The 24,618-nt window shown below is 48.1% G+C and overlaps 1 protein-coding gene across 1 annotated transcript in view; it reads right to left on the bottom strand.

Annotated features, from left to right (window-relative positions):
* Positions 1-3,425: 3,425 nt before the first annotated feature.
* Positions 3,426-24,618, bottom strand: part of CEP164 (centrosomal protein 164) — a gene marked incomplete at both ends in the record, with an annotated part of 37,416 nt that continues 16,223 nt past the window's right edge. Inside the window, 24 exon segments of the mRNA XM_079545861.1 lie at positions 3,426-3,686; positions 3,690-3,782; positions 3,784-3,826; positions 6,334-6,441; positions 6,988-7,054; positions 7,519-7,884; positions 8,446-8,560; positions 9,565-9,672; positions 10,128-10,335; positions 10,537-10,604; positions 11,026-11,152; positions 11,596-11,774; positions 12,138-12,206; positions 12,602-12,685; positions 12,872-13,015; positions 13,536-13,658; positions 13,935-14,066; positions 14,326-14,403; positions 14,989-15,205; positions 15,557-15,688; positions 16,937-17,155; positions 19,228-19,377; positions 20,934-21,019; positions 24,338-24,421. Coding sequence (XP_079401987.1) covers positions 3,426-3,686; positions 3,690-3,782; positions 3,784-3,826; positions 6,334-6,441; positions 6,988-7,054; positions 7,519-7,884; positions 8,446-8,560; positions 9,565-9,672; positions 10,128-10,335; positions 10,537-10,604; positions 11,026-11,152; positions 11,596-11,774; positions 12,138-12,206; positions 12,602-12,685; positions 12,872-13,015; positions 13,536-13,658; positions 13,935-14,066; positions 14,326-14,403; positions 14,989-15,205; positions 15,557-15,688; positions 16,937-17,155; positions 19,228-19,377; positions 20,934-21,019; positions 24,338-24,421 — 3,261 coding nt within the window.

Consider the following 24,618-nt stretch of genomic DNA (forward strand, 5'->3'; position numbering starts at 1 on the left):
TGTTTGGTTAACAGATGTTTGCTGCTCTTTATTTGAGCTCTGCATCAATTCCTGCCCTCGCTACAGCCCCATGCATGCTAGGCACCCTACTTTCCATACATACCAACCAAGGGCCTCCCAATGCCAGCACAGAGCAGTGAGGCAGCCTGGCAGCACTCTCTGGGTACAACAGGTGCCCCACGCTACCACTGCACTGCCAGAGAAAGGCCTAGGGCTGCACAAGGGCCAGCAAACAAGCCCTCTCCTCCCTACCAGTTGCCTTCTCCAGCTAAATCCAGCACTCACATCGCTGTCCCGGCTGGTGCGGCGGCTCTGTGTCACACACTGGATCTGCCAGGGCAGGGGCTGGTACACAAGGTATGGCAGGGGCTCTTCTTGGAACAGGCTGGTCCCAAGCTGGATGGAGAGAGGATTTGCAGCAGGTCAGAGAACGGGGGAGAAGCGGATGAGCAACAGGAAGAGCTGCTCCTGTGTGCACATCAACACTGATCACACCCTTGCTAACAGTGGCGATGCTCAGCTTGTCATCCTGGCACCATTGATGGGCAATTCTCACTGGGTATTCTCACAGGTCCTGGTCCCACAGTGCACAGCCAGCATGGGACTCACAGCCCACGAGAATGCTTGCTGCCCTCTCCTCCTCCTCCACCTGACATCATGCTTGCCATCAGAGATGACTACAGGGTCGCAAGCAGCAGGTCAGGAAGGAAAGACACAGAGGCAGCAGATTGTGCTGCTGAGCTCTTAAATGACAAGAACTAAAGCTAAGCAAGTTGTGAAAGCAAACACAGATGTTATGGATAAAGCTGATGCCGTGTGGCACTGTGTTAAGTTCAGGTGACCCTCCTGCTCAGGAGGGCTTTAGGATGTGTCCCACCAGACAAGCGTGGAATCCTCATCCCCTTCCCCCAGCTCCAAGGGCTCAGGTGCCCCCAGCTGTAGGGTCAGGTGCCCCCAGCAGCAAGCAGGGGTGGTTTTCCTGCCTTCCAATCCGAATTTGCTCCAATTTGCTCCCCATTTGCGGCACCAAAGCACCAGACTGGAAAGCCTAAGTACCTGCACTTTGCAGTTCTCTGCAAAGCAGCTGTTAGATCTACTTTGCTACAGCCACAGAAATTCAAATGTGCTCAAACCAGCTTAGAGTTGACAAGATAACAACCCCCACGCTTCTAGAAATAAGACAAAAAGCATTAAATCCTACCTACTGCCAGCTCCAACTCACCTGTCCAAATGCTCTCACCACAAAAAACAGTGCTGTCATCAGGGTCCCCAGCATGGCTGTGGTCTCCGAGAGTCTCCCACCGTCCTGGGCAGCCAAAGCTCTGGCAGTGATGCACTGTGGTCTCTGAGCAGCAGTGACTGAAGCTTCCCCTCCTCCAGCAGGCCGACTCCAAGCTCCTTAATGAGCTTACAGCTTGTGTTCATCCTGGCACCATAATCACGCTCTGTCCTCTTGCTCTTCTAATCGTTGAATTTCTCCAACGTATGCAGCACCAGCATTCCAGGAAAAGCAAATCCTCTTCTTCCTTATGTACCTGTGCAGACCTATGCACACTCACACACCTAGACCCATGGCTCTATTTTGGATTGCTTCTCAGCAGGATGACAGCACTGCCTCCCGCACCCAAAAGGCCTGCAGAGTCCAGATGTGAATTTGGGTTTCTCAGTGCCATCCCGTGCTCTTTGCCCAACAGCTGCTTCAGAAGAGCTGTAGGGAACCAAGAGACTTGATTGCTTCAGTTATTACATGGGCTCAACAGCATGCTGAGGTCTGTGGCATCATATTTGCTATAGCTGAGCAGGACAATGTGCAATTCAAGGTCTGGGGGTGGTTTGTGTTTTGCTCTTAAGGACGTGCATCTAGCCATCGCCCACCATTTCTACACGGCCAACAGATTTTTCCTGCACCTCATCTGTCCTACAGCTTCAGTAGCTCCCCTCACTCCCCAGCACGCACAGCAGCAACTGCCTTCCTTCCTTCCAGCCCCCTGCATGCAGAGCACAGCTGTGCACAGCAGCAGCACAGCCCCTCCGTGTGTCTGCATGCTTCGTGCATCCCAGGACCACATTTGTCTTTGTGTCTTGCTGCTGCTGTACCAGGAGCTCAAATCATATTACAGTTGTCAGAGTTCTCCCATCCCCATCCATCTGAACCTGGGATTTCCAGCTGTGCTGAAGTCAGAGGTGGAAAATCAAGGGCAGGAGCTGAACTCCCTCTCCCTAGCACTTCTGTCATTGTCCCTGTTACACACCTGCAGCCTCCCAGCACCAGAGCCTTCACTCCAGTGTTTAGAGACAAGACAATCTGAGTTTTTAACCAGACCACCTTGAAAAGTCCCAAAGGAGCAAACAGGCAGAGGGAAGAGCGGATTGTGGAGTCCCACAGCTGCAGGCAGGTGGTGGGAAGGGAAAGGACCAAACCGTGGGCAGAGGACCATGGCAACGAAAATGGTGAGGGGTCTGGAGCACAAATCTTATGGGGAGCGGCTGAGGGAGCTGGGATTGTTCAGTGTGGAGAAGAGGAGGCTCAGGGGAGACCTCACTGCACTGTACAACCTTGTGAAGGGAGGCTGTGATGAAAAAGGGTCTGGCCTCTTCTCCCAGGCAAACAGTAGGACCCAAGGAAATGGCCAGAAGTTGTACCAGAGGAGGTTGTTGCGATTCTATGATTCTATGACAGCACAGATCCAACTCTCCTTGGTGGTGAGAACGTGACCCAGCGACGCAGCAGCACAGGACCTCAAACAGCAGCTGCAAGTTCACCACTTTTAACCCAATCTGCTTTATCCAAGAGCAGCCCCAGAGCCAGGCCCCGTTCCCCAGCAGGGCGACACATGCCAGGGAGCCAGGGCAGAGCCAAAGCAGCCAGGAGAGCACCCGGAGCCCTCCTGCACCTCCCGCAGGGCTGGCCTTGCTCTGCAGGCACACAGCCCGGCTCGCAGCCTTGACACGAAGCTCAGAAGGGAGACAACCATTGTAATGAGTCTGGATGACAGTTTTATGAAAAGGGCAGGATACAAGCCCATGAAAAGCTGTCCTGCTGGCTGAGAGCCCCGTGAAGAATTGCTTTTGTAGTTTTGTTTTCCAGCTTTCTATCTGCCCCTGCGTTTGCTACCGTGGCCAGATGCTTAATAGAATAATGGTAATAAAGCTGCAGCGAGCTGAAGTGGTCTTAAAAATTGCCAGAGATGACCTTGACAAGACAAAACATGAAGCAGCCTGGAGAAAAGTGAGGGGAAGATGTGAAAGGTAAGTACGAGCTGGCTATCTGAGACTACAGCTGGATGGCTCAGCAAGCAAAAATAAAGCCGCAAACATCACCCCATACAAAACAGACTCGTGTTGATTTAATTTGCTTACAAAACCAGATACAGCGATCACAAGTTTCAACAGGAAGAATAAACATGTTTCAAAATGTATTATTGCTAAGAAAGCAGGCGCTTCCCCCACACCACCAATCTATGCTTTTCAGAATGCAGCCTGAGCTCAGCTGCACGGCTTTGGGTGCAGCATCCACCGTGCTGACAGCCTCCCCCCACCTTCAGGGAGCCAGAAGTCCAAAATATAACTAGAGATTCTGCCACGTGTTCCACCAAGAGCTGGGAAACCAAAAGCAAAATCCCTCTAGGCAGGGATTGGCATAATCTGACAGCAGACAGGAAATCTGCATTTCCATCCATCCCTTCCTATGGAGAAGGGATTGCCCCACACAGCTGCCATTCCCTGTGGTCACACGAGGTCTCCCAGCTCAGCTCAGCTGGGATTTCTTCAGCAAGGACACGAGCGTGATGCTACCCACTGCAGAAGATCCCAGGACAAAGGCTGGCTGAGGAATTTAGAAAATATTAAGGAGTTCAGCCCCAAAAGAATAAAAATAAATGCAAATACGGACATTCTTCCTGAGAGTTTTAAAATGTTCATCAAAAATATATTTCTATTTGCATGTAAACATTCCCCTGCCACCCTCACAGCACAAATCGCTGCAATGCTGTGCCAGTGCACAACAGCCAGGAAGGGGGAGCTGTGCTTTACTCTGCTGCACATCATTAGCCACTGAGAAGCAAAACAGCACTGAAGGGTGAAGAGCAGCAACTTCGCCATCCTCCCCGCATCAGCTGTCTCCAGAGAGAGCGACTTTGAAGCTGATTTCTCACAGATGGGATCCCTTGAAATGCAGACTTCTCATCAGACAAAATAGCAAATGGTACAGCGTTTTTTTACAGCATTAAATATTTAAAGTCAGCTCGGAGGAATGACTGATAAAACAACCAAATACCACTTTCCCCACTTAGTGGTATGAAAGCACGGCCTGATTTCTCCCACCCCTCTGATTCAAGCAGCCCCCGCCGACCTCTGCATGCCAGCAGGACGTGGCTGTGCTCTGAATGCAGCCCATCCAAAGCACCACAACCACAGCCACCTGCTGAGGTGTGAGCTCACATCGGAGCACAGCATGTGCCAACTCCCCAGCCCTGCTCCCAGCCTTGTTTCAAGGTTTTGGGAGAGCTGCTCCAAGCAGCGAGGCCAGCGCTCAGGTCTGCCACGCAGCCCTGCTGTGCAGGAAGAGCCCCAGCTGCTGAGCTCCAGATCCCCTTCCCCAGGGCAGGGAAGGATGCAGATGGGGCTTTGTCTCCTCGCAGTCACACTAGGCTGAGTTCCCCAGCACTGCCTGCACCAGCAGACACTGCTGCTCGCTCTCCTGCCATCCCTGCTCCGTGTTGCCATCAGCACATTTGTAATACATGAGCTGAGCTCCCATAGCACAGTTATGCTGCGCAGTTCTGGCCAGCCTGGCAGAAAGAGGAGGACGCAGGGAACTCTTTCCTACAATATCTGCCATGAAAACCACCCTTGGTTTTGTTCCTATTGTTTCCACACCAGAAGAGAGGAACATTTCCCAGAGTCAAGATCTGCTGTTTCCCAATTCTATAGCCATTCTGCTGCCCGTTTTCCCCTGCTCATGCACTCGCCACAGAAGCCAGATGACTTGGCTCATCTGTAATTAAGCATTTGTTGGGCATCAGTGTGGGCTCATTTCCTGATACATTTCCTCTAGCAAAGTCTCAGCTAGATTCATGTCCTCCCCCTTGACCAGTTACTCAAAGTTCTCCATGATTCACAGCTATGTCTCACAGTTTCTAGAATACTAATGAGAGAACTGTTGATTTATTGAAGCCCTGATATTTCACCACTGGATTAAACAGTCTATAAAGTATATTTGGACACATTACAGGATTAGAAGAATCCACCTGGGAACTTCACTTCCTCCTCCCTCCACTCTCTTGTAAAGAGACTTTATTTCAAGGGCACAGCACAAAGACAGAGATGGCTGGGTATCACCAAAACCCACCGTACCATTAGAGAGACTGCACAGCCCCCAGCTATCATCTCTCCAGGTCCTGTGCCCGGAGTCGAGGGCTGAAAACATCAAGTCCCACCTTTCAGTAACGGTACACTTTAATTTGTCTGTTTTCATCCAGCCCTAGCTGAAGTAGGCTGGAGCTGCTGGCAGGGGGCTTCTCTGCGCCTGGGAAGAGAGGTCTGACAGCTGGGTTAAGGAAAAGCATGGCTTACACAAGAGATTAGCAGGCATGAGCACAGCCAGGAGACAGGGCAGGTACTGAGGGGCAGGAACCAGCCTCACACACACGTGCTGCCTTCAGCCCTCTGCATCCAAGTCAAATGGAATTAAAGGGGGATTATGGAATTCAAAGGAGCGCTGCGCTCAGGACAGTGTGTGCTATCAGAGGGCCTGAGGGATTTGCTGCTAATATCAGTGTACACTGCAAAGGAGATACTTCCAGCCCCACATAATGCTGTTACAACACAAACCTGGAAACATTCCCATTAGGTTTCACTCACTTATACGTCTCCAAATTGAGTTAGACAGGGCAACTCCACCAGGGAGCCCAGGGCCTCCCTGCACAGCCGTGTGGCCACCTCACCTTGCAAGTCACAGCTGCCACACACAGCTTGGGCTGTGCTCATGGCTCCCTCACACCAGGCTGCCTGTATCAACTGCACCAACTGCATGCCTACAACAGCAGGCAAAATTCTCACATTACTGTCTCCAACTGTTGTGTTTCACAACTGGGAGAAGGGAAGGAGAATCTCTCAGGTAAGCACAGCTCAAAGATGGAAAAACCAGGTCACTCGTGCTCCAACTGCTAAACAACATTCTTTTGCAGAACTGGACACTAAAATAGAGGCTAAGGCTTCAAAATTGCTGTTCAATCCTTTAGTGGCTCCTGATTCATTCACCTCCTGCTGTTTCCTCCTGCCTGCTGCAGGAAGCTGGACTACAATTAGAGACCAGATCCAGGCAAAGGATACATCCTTGAATCACTCTTGAAGTCTTCTAGCCATTTCTTGTTGGTCTCAATCATTCCTTGAATACTCATCTTGTCTGACTCACGGCTCTGGAACACGCGCATCTGCTCACTGTTGGGAGAGAAAAAGACAGAAGTGGGAAACAGGCTTAGACAGAAACAAACTCGGAGATGAGAAAAAGCATAGCTAAAGAAAAAGCCAAGGTTAACAAGCAACCTCTTCTGAGCTCTAACTGTTCTGCACAGCCACATCACGAGGGAGAGCTGGAGCAGCAACAGCCCCCCCATCCCACCTAGCTGCTGTCCTTCCTTCAGCCTGTGTAGCATCAGAAAGGCTCAGCTGGCAGGCAGCCTGCAGTGCCACCCCTCCAGTGACACTTGCCACAGCAGAGCCAGCCAGAGTTCTGCCTGGAGACAGCTGGCACCCTTGGATTCTGCTCCTGAGATCAGTGCTAGCTGCACAACTCTGGCTTCTGAAATAAAGCTGCTGTCTCAAGGCATGTGGCAGTGAGTAACCAATGGTATCTAATTTATCTTCTTAATATCTAATTTGCTTCACTGAACAAGTAGGTAAGAAACAAAATCACCTAATTTAAAACTTATTCCAGGCAAATAAAGGCAATACAACGAAAAAAAGAACACTCAAAAAGACACTCACCTTGCAGGTACATATCCCAGCTTGTTGTCTGAAGGACCAGAACTTCCACTGGATGATGGGAACCCACCTGGGAAACAAACATTAAAAACATTAAATACACATTTTAGTGAGGGTCCCCCCTCACTGAAAAAAATCAACAGGCTTTACAATCTGAATGCATCTGCTTTCCTGTTATGGACGCTGTCCCTACAAGTGGAACCATGTGCCAAGAGCTCAGCGTTGTTATAAAGGAAGCTGAGATGGTGAACCCTATCTCCAATCCACGGGAGGCTGCTGCAAGATCTGGATTCCTTTTTGCTCATTTCTTTAATAACTTTTCTCCTGTGTATGTCAGAGGCCAAACTTTTCTAGAGGCAGGATAGCATGGTTGGACATATATTGTACTACCAGGAATGAGGTTCTCGTTCTTGATCTTATTAGTGCTACTCTCAACAGCAGTACAGGTTGGCATGATGAGCTGATTAGAACACGCAGCACTGAAATCAGAAGTCATAAGCAAGCAGTGAGATGGAGAAAGGACAGGAGACCTACCTGGAAAGTACTTGTGCCACTTCTCTGCCAGGAAACGGTCCACTGACTGCCCAGCCACGAAGGAGCGGCTGGAGCTCAGCCCAGTGCCCCAGGCCCACTGGTGAGGCACAGACAGCCCAGCAGAGGGCCTCGAGGAGGCACCTGCCTGCAATCCTGCCAAGGTGGAATACGTAGAAAGAGGAATGCTGTCACAGGGAACCTGCAGGGGCACCTGTGTTGAAGTGAGGAGCGGAGGCTGGAGGGTGTTCAGAGAGCTCAGAACGCCAAGGACCCCATTCAGCTCGTTGGTGATGTGCTGCACAGAGTTTGTCAAGTACTGGATCTTGTCCTGCTGTAGGGCAATCTGCACCTCTGTTCGCAGGTCAGCTAGCAGAGGAAAGAAGGGAAAAAAGGAATCACTGGAAAGGTGAGGGAGACACTGTCTCCTTATCAGGACTCACTTCGCGCTGCGCCACAGTGAGCTGAGTTTGATCAGTCTCTGCTCACAGACAGAGCACCAGAGACAAAGATTAATTTTAAAGGAACAGAAGGCAAATAGCACAAGCAGCAGACATGGGAAACTGCACCAACTTCTCCTGACAGAGATGTGAGGAGGAAGCCTGGACACTGACAGAGCATGACAGCTCTGTAGCAGCAGAGAAGGAACAGCTGAAGCCATGTTTTACACTCCACAGTAAAAATAAGGGTAGATTTAAGAGGCAAGTTCATGCACAGATTCCATCCCTCTCATGCACCACTACAGGCAGGAAATAAGTTTTTCAAGCAAAGTGTTATATACAGAGCAGTCTCAGTCATAAATAGCAAAGCTGCCTTAGACTGAAATGAGTACAAACAGGAACAGCCTTACATACAACTGAGAGGCAAAAGGGAAAGCCAGACACTGCCAAAAACATTGAGCACAGAGCATCAAACCAGTCAGAAACTTACACTTTGGCAAATGTACGTTTGCACTGGATATACTGTTTGTGTCCTCAGAGCTGCTGAGATCAAAAGTCACCATCTTCTTGCATGCAACACTCTTTAGTGTATCTTCATCTGAAAGCTGGTAAGGGAAACATTGCAAATAAAACCTGCTTTCTGTCTCTGCAACAGCAAAGCCATTGGACTACTGCTTACAGCTCATCTACGCAGGCAGGACTGCATGAGGACAGGCACAGAACAGGTGAAAAGAGAGTCTTGTGACTCCAACAGCAACGTTTGAAAAGTAAAGAGACTGTGTGGCCTCTGAAAGAAGCACGTGCATTCACTGGAGGCCAAATTTAACAGCTGCATGAACCAGCCCTTCCAGGCAGAAGTCAAAATGTTCTGTGCATCAAATATGCCTTATAGCTCTTGCAGGCTGGGTCATCTCTTTGCACCAACAGAAAGTGCTCGGCCACCAGAAGTCTTCTGCATTCACATCTACAGTGCTGCTCTAAGGCCACATGCTCACAAGCAGAGCTGGACAGATTCCAAGGTCTGTCCTGAACAGGAAAGTAAAGTGGATTCCACCTCACACGAGGTGACCTGCCCTCGTTCTCTCCAGGCAAAAATCATGCCGATTTTTCAGGTTGCTTTCTGGGTCATACGCTTAATGCTGAGTCCAGATGCCATCAGCAAAGGGAAATACTTGCCATCTTGCCCAAGTCACAGACAGTTAATAAAATATCTAACAATTCTAACTGGAGTTCAGTTTATATTGTAATCTGCATTATCAGCGTTAACATAGATTTGCTTCTGATCTAAGAAGCTTTGAGGGCTCATTTAGCAGATTTTTTTCCAACCAACTCAAACCCTGATGCCAGTAGCCTTGACCGGCAAGCTGCAATCATGGGACAAACTCTCCATCTCAAACCTCAGACCTGGTGAATCATGTGCACCACAGTCATTCTCTCCAGCTCTTTGTCTCGCCTACTCTCTCCCACTCTTCTCACAGACCCATCAGTCTGCTCTCAAAGCACAACACAGCCAAAAGCTCTGCAGAGACTCCTGCCTATGGGAGGAGGCCAACAGCTCTGCAAACTGGGAGCACAGCTGGGCAGGTCCAAGCAGGATGCTTGTGCTTACCTCCTCCAACAAGGACGACTCCAGCTGGCTTAGCTTCTCTTCCTTCTTCTTCAGCAGCACCTGTCCTTTCCGCATAGCCGACTTCATCTTGTCCAGCTGCTTGGCTTCCTGCAGTGGATCAAACAGCAATGCCAAGGAGGAAAATTACCCAAGAACAACAGGAAATTATCTACTTTAGTGGTCACGGTGATTTTCACCATCTCTTTTCTACTTGGCACAAGAAATCATGCTGCTGGATTTAAACTGCTCCCAAGTCCCACAGAGCAACAAAAAGGAACGTGCAGAAGGGAAAGAACAAGGCTAAGGCAACATCGCTCCACGGAAAAAGGGGTGTCACAATCCTGCATCCAACAGTCAACAGCTTTGCAGCAAAAATCTGCAAATAGGAGTGCTCTGTCAATGAAGGAAATGAAGACCTTTTCCCTGTCTTTGGTTGATGTATCAGCAGAACTGACAAGTACTCAGGGATCAGTTTTCAAGCAAGAGCGAAGCTGCTGCAGAGCTACAACTGTGAGCCTGTCCCTGCTGATGGGATGGACGCCTGCCAGTGCTCAGTGACTCACCTCTTCCAGGTTCTTGCGCATTCCCTCCAGGAGCTGGGAGTTGTCAGGATCTTGCACCACCTCCTGTGCTTTCTGCACATCTTGGTGCCACTGCTGCTTTGCAGCTTTCAGTGCTGTGTGTCTTTTCCTCATGGAGTGGGTCTGACGCACCAGGAATTCCTTGGCTTTTCTGATGGAGATTCCTTCAGCAGAGATGTAGCTCCTGACTCTATAAGAAACAGGTACAATTCTGGCCTTCTGTGCTGGCCTCTCCATCCAGCAAGCCTCATGCAGATCCCTCCCACAATAAACGGTATGTGCAATGCATATAAAACTCAAGCAAAAACATCTGCTTCTAAAACCCAAGGAAGAAAAAAAACAAACACAAGAGAACCACATTTTCTGAAGTAGCTGGTACACAGATACTCACTGATCAAACTGGAAGTTGCTGTCTTCATGGCTTTGAGAAGGCGGGGAAGCAGGCTCTCTGGATGAATGCTGAAGAGTGGAAACGTTTCAAACACTGATAGATATGCACAAGAAAATTGAACCCCAGGATCCCATTAGAATCAAATTAGGGGCAAAAATGGATGTCTGGATGACATCACTGTATTATTGCCCTGATCCAAGACCAGTGCTGGGGATATTTTGTTGTGTGGTATTTTAAGTAAGAGACATTTCCATCTCCCACTCAAGTCCTGCTTTTGACTTCAAGGGCACTCAGGCATCCCACGCTCCTTTTCCCCTAATAATAGGCAGAAAGCAACAAGGAGTACAAAACATCGATGTATTCTGGCAAAGGAGAATGCATCAATGCATCTGAAACGAGCTTAGACAGAAAGAGCCAAGGCTGGAATTTTCAGAAAGTTACAGCCTCAGATCTCACGAGGCAAATGCCTTTGCAGACAGCTCTACTCACAGCATGAATAGTTTCTCTCAGGTCTTCAACATGGAGCTCAGCTTTCCTTCTGGGAGACTCTGCACTTTCTTCTGCCTCCAATTCTTTCAAAGTCTCCTGCTTGCTCCTGACAGCTGCCTCAAGCTCACTGCCACATGAAAAGGCAACAATGGCAGCAATTCATTAGACTGCAGGTCCTCCTAGCCCAGTAAACTACCAGCAAGTGTCCAAAGCAACCTCCAGATTCCAGACAGGAAAGGGCCAGACATGAAAGACAAGTGGGAACACAGAAACATGCTGACGACAAGGATTCACAACAGCTTACAGCTGCTGTCTCATACAGTTTTTTTTCCCACATACAGGAATAAATACAAATAAGAGACTTCATATAGCAGTTTTCAGATACAGACTTCTATACCCAGGGCTGGGGTACATCAGAGAGTAGCAAAGCAGTTTGACAACGACCATTAAGACAGCCTACTGCCACTGCTCTTAGGCACAGCTGAACTGCTCGTGCAACACCTGCAGACAACACCAGTAACCAGGTAGATTTTGAGCACTAGAGGAAATCTCTCGCACGCAGACACACACCTGATACGCTTCTGCAGCCTCTGGCTTCGAGTCTGCAGCAAATCCACCTGGGCCTCCAGCTCAGCTTTCTGGTCCTGGAGCTCCTCAAGAGCCTTACGCAGTTGCCAGATGGACTCAAGAAGGTTGGTGTGCTCCTTCCGATTCTCCTCCAGGCGGAGCTGAGAAGCTAAAGCAGCTTCCTGGTAACAAACAAACAAAAAATCTCTCAGGCTTCCCTGACAATGGAGTGAATGCACACTGCATGCAAGAGACTTCTGCTATCTGCACAGTTCATGGGAGGTCCCAGAGCTACAAACACACATCACACGTCAATCCCAGGGGAACAAGACTGCCTGCTCTTTTTGGGAAATACCTCTGAGCTAACCAAACTCCCAGCAGGAAGACTCTCCAGGTCAAGCCAAAGGGGCAGGAGGGGACTTGCAAACTCACAGTTTAGAAAACAACATAGCTTTCATTTTTTAAGCCATGGTTCTAGTGCGTTCCCCTTTCCACCCCCAAAACCAAAGCAGCACAGATCCCTTGCAGAGCCAAGGCATACATACATCTCTTTCTCGCTCAGTCCGTCTGTCTTCATCTAGCAGCTGCTGCTTTTTCCTTCTCAGAGACTCCTCCTAGACACAGCAGAAAAAGGAGGTGACTACCAGAACATAGAGATACTAGTAGAGGAGACTGCTGATGCTCAACAACACTTGAAATACAGAGGTCAGGCCTAATTTTCAAGATAATTCAAGATTACCTGAACACTGATCTCTGTTTTGCTTCATCCCATCCTGTAAGTGACAGAATTCATATACTGCCTCCCAAAACAGAGGAGCACTGCCAAGGCATTGACTTTCACCACAAATACCACTAACTGTGAGACTGTGCTACTAAGAACACTTAGCCCTCACGACAGAAGTTTTATCTTGAAACCTGGTAACTTGGGTGCCAAATACAACCCAGCCAGGAAGCAGCCGGGGAGCAGCTCAGGCAAGGAAATGTCTCAAGCCCAACACAGCTGACTCACCTGGCTAAGAAGCTGCACTGATCTTGCTTTAATGTTCTTTGCACGTATTTCAAGCTCATTTTCTGAATCCTGGAGTCTTCTTTCCTGCACAGAAATGTCAACTTAAAGAGTGAATGGCACAAGCTCCTCACCCACCAGGCAGAGCTCTGCCACCAGGAGAGAATGACCTGCCACTTGTATTTCTGTTGGCTACAGAGGGTGGCAGATGCACGGAGGTGTCGCAGTACCCAAGCAGCCAAGCCCCAAACTGCCAAGCAGGGTTCTCCTCACCTTCTCCCCATGCCTGTGCTGCAGTGCGGTCAGACGTTCATCCAGCTCTGCCTGCAGAGTTTTCACCTCTGCTTCATGGAGCTGTCGGAGGCGAGCCATCTCACCTCGCAGGCCTTCAAACAGCTCTGCTCTTTGCTTTCTTTCCTGTCACAGAATACAAACGAGAAAAGGCGGCCGAGTGAAACCCTCCAGCAAGCCATGAACACAAAGGACACGCGCTCTGTATAACCAGCTCATCACACAACATGTCCTTAGCAAATAACAATTTCAGCAAGATTAAAGCCTGCCGCTTGTAGGTACAATATCATTATGAAGATGGCTCAGGAAAGAAGAAATGACCCATGATAGGGTTTTGTCATACACTGCTGACTGTGTGACAGGAAGCTTTCCAGAACAGGCAACTACAGAACCATCAAAAAGCTTCTCTAAATACAGAAGTCCACAAATGCACGTGGAAGTTGCTTGCACAGAATGCTTCGACAGGTTAACCTCATAACCTGAGCCTCAGTTTGCTTTACACAGCAGCAAATCACTAAAACAAATGAGATGCCCCAGTTCTAGGAGTGGCTGAGATAAGCAGAGCTGGCAAGCAGCAGTGCCAGCCCAGGTACAGTCCAGCTGAGCAACAGTGATCTCCCAGTCCACTGCACTTCCCCAGAAGTACCTCCTCTTCATACTGATCCCGAATCCTTGCTAGGACCTCCTGGTGCTCCTCCTTCATCCTCTCCATTTTCCTCTCATGGTCTTTTTCCACTTCATGGCGTTTCTCACTCATAAGCTCACTGAGCTGCAATGATGACACAAAGAGGCTTCACTGAATCACTGCACTGGCTCCCCAAGAGAGCAGCTTCCCACACGAACAGAAGGACTGAGAACCTTGCAAGTGGGATCAGGCCACAGCCTAGATAGTAGCAAAAAAGCACTTTGTGAAAGGAGATGCTGCAGGAGTGTCCCTTCCCCAGTGCGCACCACTGTCACCCCTGGGCAGGGAACTCTGCATCTCAGACCTCACCAAACATCAATGGAGAACAAAGAACTCTCAGCATCCAAGACGAATACTTGCCTCACGTTCATATTCTGCTACTTGGTATGATTTCTGCTGCACTTTCTCCTCTGCTCTCTGCAAATCTTCACGCAACCAAGCCTCCTCACTCCTCTGTGCCTCCGCTATCTGGGTTTGCAGGCTGGAAGTGACCTGCCATGAAAACCACCCACAGAGACTTGTCACCCTTCTGACAAGATCTCTCTAGCATCCTCCTACAGAGATCAAGAAGCATGGCAAAGATCAACATGTACAGTCCCACCACCCCCTAACTTGGAACATGACCAAATACTGAGCCAAACCAGAACCATGTTTAGGAAGTAGAAAAAAATTAATGCCACCCACCCTGCCCACACCTGGAAATGGAGTGGGACGAAAAAGCAATTTCCATTCTGGGGACACCATCTTTTACCTTTCGATGCTTCTCTTCTGCTGCAGTTTTCAGCTGCTGGAGTTCAGCTGCAAACTGTTTCTCTAGCTCCTCTGCAGCCTACAGGAAGACAAGCCAAACAGTCTGCTGACAATCCTTCATTTACAGGGACAACGCCATACAAGGTGCAGCTGCAATTAACTTCTATCCACAAGCAGCAAAAGCGCAGTGAATCCCTTTCAAAACAAGTAATGCACAGTAATGCACAGTACACTCTCTGGACGTTTTCCCTTCCAGAAGATCCCAGTGGATCTCAGACATGCCATCCCATGGAAAGACTATCAGCTGCCTCTATTCAAGAACCTCAAGCCTTCCAGAGTGCTAAAGCAACACCCAAGAGGTTTTCTAGCCTGATAAGTTAGTTTGCTTTCACTTGGCCAAGAAGAACAATATTTTTTTCCTTCAGATGCAATGTGGCCACTGAAACAACTATTTAATCCCCTCTGTAACAAAACAAGGGGAGCATCCCCAGCCCAATCACAGCTCTACCAGCATGCCAAACATCTTTCCCTTGTGTTTTAACGTAGTCATTATCAAAGCACATGCAGGTGTTACTTAATCTTATTTAACTTCAGCATTGCAGTGCAAGTCAGGTCAGCATAAACAGCAAGGGTCTGGCTCTAGTTGGTAACAAAAGAGTCTCACCTTTTTCTTTTCCATTTCTAATCTCTCCTTAAGCTCCCTTAGGAATTGTTCCTTCTCTTTTTCTAGCCTGATTGTTTCTTTCTGTTGAGCTTCCTCCATTTCCAGCTTCATTTTCTCCAAAGCAAGCTGCTTCTTCCTCTCCAAGTTCTCCTTCTCCATTTCCTGCAGGGACTCCCACTCTTCTCTTAGTTTTTGCAGTGCCAGCTCTTGCTCTGCCCTGGTAGAGTTACAAGAGCAGAGGAGCCAGTCAGAATTTGGTACTTTAACATTGGGCTCCATTGAGGAACCAGAGCTCAGAAGATCAGACGTGAAAACCCCAGAAGAAGTTGAGAACCAATGTACACTTTGAATAGCAAAGACCTTGGAAATAAACAGCAAACAGCATCATAGCTGGGTCCTCATGATTCCTAGCTTTCTAACAGGGCAAGGCAGCAGCTACAGGAAGCTCAGGCTGGCTAAAGAACCTCAAGTGGATGCTGATGGCATGCAAGATGCTTCTCTCTCTCAAACCCACAATTTATGTCCCTAAGGATGGCAGCTTCCTGCTTGTTGTGGAAAAACTTTTCACCTTATCTTCTCCTTCTCTGCCTCAGTCTCAGAGGTGATGGTGGCTCGCAGCTTTGAGAGTCTTTCAGTTTCCTCCTTTCTCACACGTAATTCTTCCTCCTCACAAACCTTTGCCAAATCCTCTTTCAGTGTCCTGAGAGATGAGCAGCCAGGAGGAAGAAAAAAAGAGGGGAAAAAAAATAAAAGGTTCAGGAAGCTCTAATGTCTTCAAACCACCTCCCCAAGGCACACAGATCAGCTCCCACTCACTGCACCTGCCTGAGAGATGCATTCCCAAGGTTCCAGACAGTTAATTCCCTTCCATACCTTCACAGTCTGGCTGCTGGTACAGGAGACACAGCCCTTAAGCATCAAGCTCCTGTGGTGTATTTTAAAGGCTCACTATACTGTCATCATAGGTGGCACTTTTTTCCCAGGTATGTAAAAATCAACTCTATGAAATGGAGGCAGATTCCCAGCTAAGGTAGCTGGATGCATTAGTATAAAGCTTCATGCTTTTGCACAACACCCTTTTTCCCCACTGCTTAGACATTTCTCCCTTCAGGTACAGTTTTTGTCCTCTTTTGCACCGAAGGCAGCATCCCCACAGTGCTTCATGTCAAGGCAACCTTTTCTGGCTGCCTGTGTGCTGCTAAGAGCTTATCTGGGGTGGCCCTGATGTTTGTAATACAAGTCTTGAGAGAAAAGTCCCCCAGAACAGAGGACACCATTCCTATTGCTGTTCTGCTCCCTGGGTTGCCATTAGATCTTCTTGCATTGGCTGGGTTTTGCACGTAGAAATCCATGCCCTATTCCTTAAAGTCTTGTTTGGAAGTCCTCCTGTAATACAAGCAGTACCAGAGCTTCAAATAGTTCCTCTGGGATAACCTCATCTTCTCTAATGCCCCAATTTCCAGCCCTATTACTACCACTTAGACCAAGATTTGAAAGTCTGCCAGGTGGTAAAGCTCCAAGCAGTGAACTAGAAACTTCTCCCAGGTTAACAATAAGAGACAAGTTCACAGCTCTATGAAAGTTGCATGTGTTTCGAATCATAGCTCTTCTGACAGGACACAAGGAAGATGCTCTCTTGCCTGTAACGAGGGAGAAAGCTTTCCTCAGGCAGGCTGTACTCTGCTCTGAGCATTGGCAGCACTGAGAGCAGCTCTGAGAGCAGACCACTGCCCATTTCAGGATGTGCAGATCCTTACTGCCACTGTCAGGATGGAGCCCCATGCTCCTTTTCACCTCAAGAGCTCTATTCTTGCCTCCTTCACCCACAGCTCCACAAAGCAGCTCCTGTTTCTCGGTGGCCTATAACACAGCACAAACTTGCTGCCACCAGCAATGAATCACACCTGGGAAAGACTCAGGAGGAGAAATAGGAAAAACAAAGGAGTACCTGAGGGATTTTTCTTTTTGCTCATAAAGCTTCTGAGTTTCTTCCTCCTCCTGTAGCCTCATTTCCTCTTGGAATTGCTGGATTTTCTCCTCCTTTGCTTGCAGTAAGTGCGTTTTGTCTTGTTCGACCTCCTTCTCCAGCTCCTTGGCTACTCCCTCCAGGGATTCTTCACTAGACTGGGTCAAGGACTGCTCTTGTTTTGTTTCTTTCTCAGGTTGCCTATCAGAAGCAAAAAGTTCCTTTGGCAAAAGGGTGAGAGAACTGAGTAACACAAAGGGAACGAGCAGCATTCCCACACACAGTATCACCTCCAAAGCAAAAATCTCAAAGCCTCCTACTCCACAAGCTTTCCTCTCCATGAAGGGAAAGTAAATGCAGAATCTCCACTGGATTGCAGCCACTTGATTTCTTTTTTTTATTTGCTGCTGTGGAGCACTTGCTGTTTTGCTCACAGGAGGTGAGGAACAGCAGTGGAGGCAGGTGGAGGGCACACAGGTAGAAGACAAGCTTGGTGCAGAACTCATGCTGTCACTGTTCCCTACAACATGCCTGGAAAACAAATCCATTCCCTTGCTTGCCAGCCAAACTCACCAGCCTTACATCCTGAACTTTCCTGTGCTGCAGACACAGGCGAGCACTTTTACAAGGCCATTGAGGAACACACAGCTGATCCTCCAAGCTTCAAGCCAGCCTGGGGATGTTCCCAGGCACCACTGATTGGAACTCTCATTGACTTCTAAACTCTGACTGATAACTTAAACATAGTCCTAACAGAACTTAGGTCCTGAACGGCTCTTATTTGGACCTGCTACAGCTCACCTCGTGAGGGAAACACAGCCTCACCTCACAAAGGATCTAGCAGCTGTGAAATCCTGCCTAGGACCATAAAAGCAGATGCAATCAGCACCAGCTTCTAACCCAGGGATTGGCAATGTATTTCTAACGGACCAGGTATTTTTCCGCAATTGCAATCGAAAGCGTGCTGGGAGTTTGCCAGCCCTAGGCAACAGAAAGCCCTAAGCTCTCCAAAAATTCAAAACCAATCTGTTTCTAATTAAGTATTTTTTTTTTTTTTCAGACATAGAGTAGCAAAATTACAAGGTCTGAAAGAGGCTGAAAGGGAAGAGGGAGAAATGAAGATTAGTCTAAGGACAAAATTCTTATTCTGTGCTAGTGAAAGCTGAAGCAGCAAGGTCTTCTCATCATGCCCCGAGACTGCTAGCATAAGGCAGAGATCTCTGTCTTGCCTGGAATCAGGGAAATAGCAGCTCTAGTAATATAACCTTGAGTCAGAGAGAAAAGGTTACTCGTGCAGCCATTAGCAAAAGAACAGAGAGAGAGGAAAGGGTAGCCGGGTCCTGGAAAAATCCTGTTTCACTACTGCTCCCCTGTAACACTGCATGCTCCGGGCCAACTGCACTGATGCCTCCAGGAGGTGCCATTTACCAGGCTGCTCTGCGAAGCACTTCGAGTACTTCCACCTAAAACTGTTCTTTTTTGCTCAAATCTTTGTTTAAATAACTATCCAACCAACACATGCACATTTACACAATTTCAAATAATAAAAAAAAAAGGAGATACTTGTCTTCAAACCAAAGATTGCTACTCCACCACTTTGTCTTGATAGATGCATTGCCTATTTTTTCCAATTACTTCTGCTGATCTGTCATTTGACACAGAAAGCAAAGTCAGCATGTTCCTCTACTGGGAACTTCCATTGCAGTGAAACTGCAGGTACCTATCAGCAAACTCCACCAATTTACTACTGTGACAGACCACTGGCTTTTGCAGAGAAACTCAGTTCTCCCATCTTCTGCTCTGACCTCGTTATCCCAAACCAAACAGCATTCCCAGGGACTCTAAAAGTGAGAGGATTTTTTTTCCCCTCCCTCCTTCCAATCTCAGTACTGCTCAGCAAGCAAACTGCTGTGGAAAACTGTTTATATTAGGTGTGTAAATGCTTAGCCTCATTAGTGATGCTGGTAAGGAGGCTTTTCCAAGTACAAAGTAAACAGATCTTTTTCCATACCACAGAGTCCTGTGCCACAGACCCCAAGGGCTGAGCTGCTGTTCTCACCCTCCGCAGGACAGACTGTTACCTTGGCACTCTTGCCAGGAGAACAGCTGCTTGGATTTGCATGCTGAGATGCTCTCAAGCTCTGCTGTGCCCACCAAACTGCATCTCCTAGCGCGCCAGCCTCACACAGTAACTTCAAATAATGGGGAGAACAGAAAAGAAAGAACAAAAACTGTTATGCATACAACACTAGGGACTTAAATGAAGCCCTTACGCTTTTTGCAGGGCTGCAAGTTCTTCCAGATCGATTAGGCTATCCGGCAATTCCTCATCCAGCTGCAGGGCCACAGCCTCCTCTTGATTGGCATTTTCTAAAGCAACACACTTCTGTTCTGATGCTTCACCACCACTTTGATCCCTCTCACTTCGCAGCACAAAAAAGGTAACAGAATATCAGATTAGCATAGATCAGATTCTAGTGACTGCTCCAAGCAGACAAAGACAGAGGGAAGACGGGATGAGCAGCTGACTCAAGATGGGCAGCCTGCAGCACGAGCTCATGCCTGCCAAGGGGCTTCATTTGTCCAATATGGGGCTGCCAAAGCCCCGACAAAGCTCCAAACCATTCACACCACCTCGAGCACTGCCAGACTAACAGGCAGCTGAGGGTGTAATTTGTCTGTCAACCTCAAAATGTCGAATATCTTTGCCGGATTACCTCCCTCTCTTTGCAAGTCCTTACAGAATTTCCCCAAGATAAATCAGCCCTATTAGTAACGCTCATATTGTAGTCTAAATTAGAGATGGAAATACATTGGCAGGCATGTTTACATCTATGGTTCTACTTCATCTTGGAAGCACAGAGAAGAGAGATTAAGCAAGCACAACGTAGCTGTACAGGCAGAGTGAGTGGGGAGGATTCATAGCTGGGAAGCAGGTACTAAGTGATAAAGAGAATTCCTTGGGCAGAACACATTTTTAGGGACCTTCATGTGAACAGCTCCTCCAAGCACAAAGCTGTGAATCCCAATTGCACACAGCCAACCATTAAGATGGACTGCAGCTTCTTCTGTTCACAGGTTTTCCTGGCATAAGCAACAGCTTCTTCATTCCCTGTGCCCCAGAATGCTGTGTAGCTCTGTGTGGAGGCTAAGAGTTTTGACACAATTCATCTATAAACGCCACGTTACAACTCTCAAAGGCAGAGCAGGATGCTCTAGAGACCACAGAGCCCTCTGCTCAGCACAACATTACAGTTGCTTTAAACAAGTTTCCACAAACGGGGGAAAATACCTAGACAGTCTAGCCCTCATAGCAACTAAAGGTTGGGGAAACCTGTGTTGCTCCTGGGGTTACAGCTGTTGCATTATAGAGATGTCCACAAAGCAGGATAACAAAATAGCTTAGCATTTGTGCTTGGCCAAACAGAAGCCAAGTGGCTTTAAGACTCCTCTAAGGAAGGAAGTGGAACTGAACTGTTCACTTTGGAGCTAAACTCTCCTGCCAAACCAGCACTGACTGGCCCCAAAACCTGCAACGTTTGTTATCAGGCAAAGGCTAGGGCCCAATTCACCTGTGTTAAACACCACAAAGCACAACATAATGAGAAAACGGACCATCACGGCAAGAGAGCGACTTTCACAGCCTTAGATAAAAGCCACGTAGCTGTAAGGGAAATGGAAAAGCCAGCTCCACATCTCAGAGTGGTCATGAGGAGGGCAAGGCAGGCAGTTTTGCTGTCTTCCCAGCCAGAAGCTGAAACAATGCTGAAATCTGCTGAGGTGATACTAAAGGGGTGGTGGGAGAAAAGAAAGATTGAATGGAAGAGACTGTGTGAGACACTGCAGGAACTCAGAGTGCTCTGCAGGGAACTCCTGTACAGGTTACAGTGACCTGAGCACAGCAGGGACAGATGAGACAGGAAAGTCACTTGGAGCTAGAGCTGTCTATGCCTCCTTTCTAGTTCTGTTTGTACCATACCTCACAGCAGCTTTTGTTCTTTCGCTTTGCTCTTCATCTATACTGGCTTTGCTTTGGTCTTTTTCCTCTTCTCCCAGCTCCTGGGCCTGCAGGTAAAAGCAAATATGTGGAGTTTGCTGGCTCCTTTGCCATCAAAGCCTCCCAGACCTTACAGTGGCTCCACCAAAAAGCAGGAGCACTCTGGTCTAACATACCAGCACCAAGCCCAGGGACTAAAGTGCATCCACAGGGCATTCCAGAATGCCCAGCTGAACGCGTTAATTTCTTCTCTTGCATGTAACCAAGATCCTGAGATACCATGGGGACACATGGAGGAATGGCTCCATCAGCACGGAGACATCAGGGAGCTCAGCTCTCCAGGTTGTGTTACTATTATTGGTCTCAGGGTTGTTTTTTCAGTACAGAAGATGAACTCTCTGCCAGCACACAGCACTCTCAACATCAGCTTTGGTTGTTTATTCCCCCCCAGAGGTCATCTTACATATCCAAGTAACCATAAACTGTCTGAATAATGCAGGACAAATCTTTTAAAGCAGGAATGTCACATATACAAACATGAAATAATGTACTGTGGCCATAAAGAAAACTGATGCACCGATTGTGACCAGAATTACAATAGGTCTGCCTTGAATCCTGGTTCCCAAACAGACCACAATGGGCACCATACGATATAGTCACACCTACCCAGAGACTTCTGACCACTCCATCCAGAACAGATCAGTCTGGATGCTGCTGACTAAACTGGTCCCTCAATAACAGGCTCAGAGTGACTTCAGGTGGCTTATTTATGAAATAGGAAATACTTAAAATAACAAATATTTCAATGTAACATGGTTAGCTGTTCCTATTCCCACCTGCCATCTACCAGGTACCTCTATCCCTCCAGCAAGGACACGGAGACACACACACACACACACACACACACACACACACACACACACACACACTTGTGTAATTCACCCAAGGAAGGGGAAACAGGTCCCCTCTTCAAACCCTCAGTCCTACAAGAGAAAGAACCAACAGCCCATCCTGCCTGATGAGGTTTCTGGATGCTACATATGGGTCCCCAGAGCCCATCCAGAAATTCCAGGGACCACACATAGCAGGTGAGCTCAGACCTTGCCATGCAGGAATGTAATAGGGAGCAGGGCCAAAATAACACAATTAAAACAGCAGTAATTTATGCAAATGTTCAGCAGAGCAAACAGCGGAAGGATTCCCTGCAAGTGCTGTCACCTTCCATCACATCAGCCTGGTCAGAACTCTCCCAGCAGCTCCCCACCTCTCCAGCCTAAATAATGACTTCAATTCCTGAGAACTGAGGAGCCCAGAAAACATCACCTGGCTCAAAACAGGCTCTGTCACTGCTGCCTGTGTGAGGAAAGAAGCCAGAAAAACAAAGAACGAGGTCTTCTGGGGAATAAAGATGGTGAGTTTACAGGTTACACTGCTGAGCCCATGTCTGGAACCTCCTCTGCATTCCTGCCCAACGTATCTCCCCAGAAATCCCTGTAGGAATATACAGACATATCTGGAAAGGCGAATAGAGCTTGCGCCCACAGGGAAGAAGGGTTGGATTTTAAGCCCTGCCTGTGAAGTTCCCAGAGCCTTAACCCTCTTGTTGTTCCAGGACCCCCAGCAGACCCTGCGAAGCACTGAGTACTGCTGGCAGCTTGGTCTTCTGTCCTGCTCGACACCAGGCTGAGTCCCCCAGGAAAGATCTCACGCTCACAATACAAAGCCAGGATGACAGATAATAGGCTGTCTCCTCTTCGTACAGCATAGTCCCCAAGAAGCCTTGAGAGGAGGATTTCTATGGTCTCCAGCACGTGACAGCTCCAATGCCATGCCTGCTTCCAGCTCCTCACCACCATCAACCTCAGCTTGGTAACAATGCCAGCAAAGAGGATGCCAGCACTTTAAATGCCTGCTAAGTGAAGGGTGAAAGGAGCAACCTTCCCATTGCCAGCAGAGAAGTCAAGTCTAGCAGAGAGCAGCCCACACTGCCACTGCAATCTAACACAGCTCCTGCCAGAACACGCTAGCCAAAAGCCTCCAATGTCGTGCATATGTAGCACCATTGAAGAGGTCTTTTTTATTTAAAAAAAAAAAAAAAAAAAGAAGAATATTTTGTCAGTATATTCAAAGCAAGGCAAGTCCATTACATGGAAATAATCACATTCCAACGTTCCGGAGTCTCATTTTGAAATAGCCTCTGTCTTTTGAACAAAAGAGCAGCTGCAGTTCTGCGGGGGGCACCATTTCAAATCCACCTCTCCCTCCTCAAGACAAGGCTGTAAAAAACTCAAAATGTGTCTGCTCCAACAAGACATTTGTATGCACGATGACTGTGCTGTAGCGAGAGGGAAAGGGGGAGAACACAGCAGGCATATGTTTTGTTTTCCCTTCACATCTGATTATGCTCATTATTAGGCACAAGAGGACAGGTGTATTCTCCAGACAACCTAACAAACTGGATTGCTCCTCTCTGCTGGACAGGTGGTGAGTTTGCCACTCAAGGTCTCCTCCAATGCAGCTGATCAACTCACTTACAATCAGAGCAAGGCTGAGTAAACCCCAGCTGGAGCCTGACCCTCTGCCTCGCTGTGCAGCATGCTCCTCCAGCCAACGCGCTGATGAGCTGAGATGGTGCAGGAGAGGGAGAGCTGGGAGAGCTCAATAGGAGTGCAGGGCTGAGAAGGACGACTTGGCAACACGCTGAGAAGACAAGGATAAAAATCTCAAGAGGCACAGCAATCCTCAGTCAGAACTGCCATAACATAGCCACATATGGGGCCAGCGCGATATAGGAAGCAGATGTGTTCATGCATGTGTACACTCCTTCATATGCCACTGACTGACTGGAAGGATCCTGTTGTTTCCCCTACATGAAAGCAGCCAAGGCAAGCAAATGCCTAAAATTAAGTTTCTTTGTCCATGGAAGGCAACCTCCATTTCTTCATTTTCTGCTACTATGCTCTGTTACACAAGTTCTCTTCATCTTTTCTTTCTCTTAAGCAGAACAAATACACACAACAGGAAAAAAGCCAAACAGACTCTGCTTCCCTGCACTCCCTAGGAAAGCCAGCTATCTATGCATGTAACTGGAGGCAGTGAAGGCACACACTTGTGAGCTTGCACGCATGCATCACTCACAAACCACCTCTTCCCAAGAGAATGATATGTGTAGTTTCTCCTCACAGGAGTGGCTGCAACTCCCTGCATCTCTGCAGACACAACACTGAGCTAGAACTGCTGCTCTCATCCATTCCCTGAAGTCACAGTGCTCCATCTGCCTCAAAATCTTTATGCCAATAGCTTCATCCTGCTATTAGTATGCCACAGTGCAGTGTTTTAACCTGCCCATTCCAAGATTGGTCCCTAATCATAGATAAAGCACTTACCTTGCACAATGACTTGTCTAAAGCAGGAGACAGAGCATCTACATCCAACACCCGCTCAGAAAACTGGCTCTGGAAAGCCAAGTCCTGAAGAAGAAAGGATAGGATCAGTTCACTCGTCCCATGAGAGATCCTGACAAATTAGAAAAAAAATCTGAACACGCTTAGGAATCCTCACTCATCATCCCACTGACAGCAATTTGGTTCAAATATCCAGAGCCACTACAATTAGAAAGGTTTATAGGACATGGGAGATGGCTACACTGAGATTCAGGCCTCCATCC

Source organism: Tetrao urogallus (genome assembly GCF_951394365.1).
Source record: "Tetrao urogallus genome assembly, chromosome: 22".
Taxonomy (NCBI): Eukaryota; Metazoa; Chordata; class Aves; order Galliformes; family Phasianidae; genus Tetrao; species Tetrao urogallus.